This window comes from Protomyctophum parallelum (genome assembly GCF_964188405.1).
Source record: "Protomyctophum parallelum genome assembly, chromosome: 14".
Lineage (NCBI taxonomy): Eukaryota > Metazoa > Chordata > Actinopteri > Myctophiformes > Myctophidae > Protomyctophum > Protomyctophum parallelum.
In genome coordinates, this window is record NC_139709.1 from 41,259,492 (window position 1) to 41,263,030 (window position 3,539).

The following is a 3,539-nucleotide window of genomic DNA, read 5'->3' on the forward strand; positions in this document are numbered from 1 at the left end:
ATATAAACAAAACAAAACAATTTAAACTAATATACCACACTACAAAACGACACAAGTGGTGTTTAACAATTTCCACACAGCTCTCACCACGAGAAGATTCCTGCTTGTAATGGTGCAAAACAAATTATTTCCATCAGCCCAACAGTTCCCCGTTCTGTTTAACCCAAGCCTTTATATTATTTTCTACATACATTTTTCAACAAGTGTGACACTTAAAACAGTGGCAGAAATGCTGCAAGTGCTTTGAAATAATAATAATGGATTTTAGCGCTTCTCTATGCACTACGTGCTTACTCAACGCACTTTACAATGGGCATTCATACATACATTTGTATCTTTTGTAGCCGCTAGTGTGAAGACACCATTAGTCTCCATCTTAGGCCTGTATAGACCCTCCAGTGTCACACACATAATACTGCACGCTCTAGTGTCTGCAACATCTGTGTTCTTTGGGCACCACCTTGATATTTTGCGTGGCATGACATTTTTGGAAACCGCATCATGTCCATAATGTGTCAGGATTAAAAGCGTTTTGAGCTTGTGGATCTGCTACCGTTTGATGCTTTTGTGTGACACTGTAGCATGACCAAGTAGGGCGTTAATGTAATAACTATGCACAGTATACAACAAGCACAGAGCGTCCTCATATCTGTGATGCTTTGTATTCAGCGTGTCTGTTGGTACTGACCCATGGGCGGCTCGTCGTGGCTCAGTGCTTGTCGGCTGTAGTGGTGTTTGAGGAGTACCCCCAGAACATCAGGGCTGACCTCCGCCTCTCTCCTCAGGGACACGTTGGGGGCCACCATCTTATCATATGTGTACAGGTAGTAACTAGAGAGAGAGAGAGAGAGAGAGAGAGAGAGAGAGGTCACGGATACTGTACAGTATACTGTAGGAGGAAAAGGGAGAAAACAACTAGCTTACATACACAGAACGACTAGAGAGAGAGAGAGAGAGAGAGAGTGTCTAGAGAAACATTTCATATTGTTAAAGATGTGTAATGTAACTAGTAGAAGAGGTGAGGGCTCACTGAGATAAACAAATAAATAAATAAGGTGGCAAAAAGGAATAGAATGACATGAGAGCATCATATAGTGTGTAAGGTTAAAACGTTTTTTGTTGTGTTAAGTCAACCTCTCGCGATGTTGGTTGTCGATTTGGCCACGATTATTTAAGTTAAAAGTTTCAAGCACTTTGTGAAGCTAATCTGCTCTACTGTAACCCCCATTGGCCCATTTATGTATCTACGAATCTATTGAATAAAAAGCTACTTAAACGTTTTTATGGCGTGCCTCTGCAGGAGGCTATCCTATCCGTCTGCCTATAAAGCGTCTTCCAGTATGAGGGGTCAGATCAGACTGACTGACATCATGGATACGGCACGAAAAAAAAAGCTGAAGTTCCTTAATTGCCATTACCGGCCCGCCGTCTCTCCATATTTGGGCTAGACCGACGCCGTCGTCAAGATGATGTCAGATATACACTGGGGAGCCACACCATTACGGGATCCCTGTCTCGTTAGTGTACAGTAAGCTAGCGGAGAGGCAAATATGGATTTCTTATCGTGTCTTTACAGCGCCTTGGCCTGAATGGAGCCGCATCTTATCTGAGATGTCCAGGTAGTGGGTGCCACCATAAGAGATAGTGCCTGCAGATGCACTGAAGCCACTGAGCCAATGTTATCTGCCTATTCCTGACTGCATGGCGACAAAGAGAGAGACAGAGAGGATGATGCATGGCAACAACAAAGAGAGAGAGAGAGAGAGAGAGAGAGAGAGAGAGAGAGAGGGGAGAGAGAGAAGGGAGAGCATGACATGGAGAGAGATAGAGAAAAGGAAAGAAAAGAAGAGGAGGGAGAGTACGGAAGAGAGGAGAGGCTTTCAACCCCTCCCCCTCCAGACAGCAGTAGTGCTAGTGGAACTGTGAACTAGGTTAAGCATGACAGCTCACTGGGCTCTGCCTGCAAACGCTACAGCACAAACCATGGAACCATGGCGCGCTCCCTCCTTCTCCACAGGTCGGACAGACGCAGTGCTCGCTTTAAGTAGAGGACCGAGATATTTGCATTAAGCACAAGCTGCGACAAGACGTGACTGAATAATGTACGCTGCCTCGTACTTGGCACGCGTGTTAACGCCTAATGTATGTCAGTTTGTAGCACAAGTTCTGCGTCAAAGCGCTTTGGGGCTGTCAAGTGAGCGGCTGACTTGTATATAAACATGATTCATCCCCTTGCCCGACGCGAGAGAGAGAGTGGCGTACGGAAACCGGTCTGCGCAGGTCTCGGCTGCTTTGAAACCGAAATCAGACGCGGGGATGTGTGGGCAGGGGGGGGGAGAGGGGGGGGGGGGGGTGACCGGATGAGGCTGCACGTTATAATCCCACTGCAGCCAAGGCCGTCTGGCACAGTAGGCCCTCCGGTCAGTCAGTCAGCCAGGCAACCAACCAACCAGCGAGTCAGTCAGTAAGTCACGCCAGTCACGTGGAGCCTGAGTGGCTATAGAGTAGTAGACCCTCGACTCTGGCTGCTTGTTTAGGTCACGCTAATTCCAGAATGTAATCTGCGCCACACTACTGAGGAGAGCGCAAAGAGTAGCTAGTCTGTCTATGCTGTTAAAGGGACACACACACAGGAATGGAGGGGTGTGAAGTTGGTTAGCGGAGGGAGAGAAGGAGAGAACGGCTTTTGTTTAACCAGTTAAACCCTATATGCTATTTTTGGTATTAGATAGACATTTACCTGAGGTGGACCAGGGCATTATGGGTATTGTAGTACAGTAGTGTTGTACCTGGGTGGACCAGGGCATTATGGGTATTGTAGTACCTGGGGTGGACCTTAGGGCATTATGGGTAGTGTAGTACATGGGATGGACCAGGGCATTATGGGTATTGTAGTACCTGGGATGGACCAGGGCATTATGGGTATTGTAGTACCTGGGGTGGACCAGGGCAGGGTGACCTGGCTCCTCCTTGATGTCCGGGGAAGAGACGGTTAAACACCAGAGTGGGCGGAGCTGCTTTACACTGTGAAACACAGCGCTGTGCACACACACACACACACACACACACACACACACACACACACACACACACACACACACACACACACACACACACACACACACACACACACACACACACACACCACACACACACACACACACACACACGCACGCACACACATTAATAACAAAGAATGGCAGTCACAGTAACGTTTATTGATCCTTTCATACAGCATGGAAGAGCGGAATTATCATAATGACAATCAGATGCGTGCTCAAATACACACCCCCACAGGGACACACACACATGTACACAGTCACACAGTCCCCACACACACACACGTGCAGAACAGCAGGCTGGGGGAGTGTGTGCTGTGCTGAACACAGCGATCTACCCAGCAATAATCTAATAAAACTAATATATGCATACATATGGATGGGGGATCATCCATCAGAGGTCACTAGAGTGAGACGTGTGTGTGTGTGCGCACGCGCATGCGTGTGTGTGTGTGTACGTGTGTGCGGCCCTTTCAGCAG

The 3,539-nt window shown here is 47.6% G+C and overlaps 1 protein-coding gene across 1 annotated transcript in view; it reads right to left on the reverse strand.

Moving 5' to 3' along the window:
• The window catches only part of skila (SKI-like proto-oncogene a), a 29,637-nt gene that overhangs the window by 8,828 nt on the left and 17,270 nt on the right, over positions 1–3,539 (reverse strand). Inside the window, 3 exon segments of the mRNA XM_083781434.1 lie at positions 689–831; positions 2,935–2,981; positions 2,983–3,039. Of these exon segments, the coding sequence (XP_083637560.1) occupies positions 689–831; positions 2,935–2,981; positions 2,983–3,039 (247 nt within the window).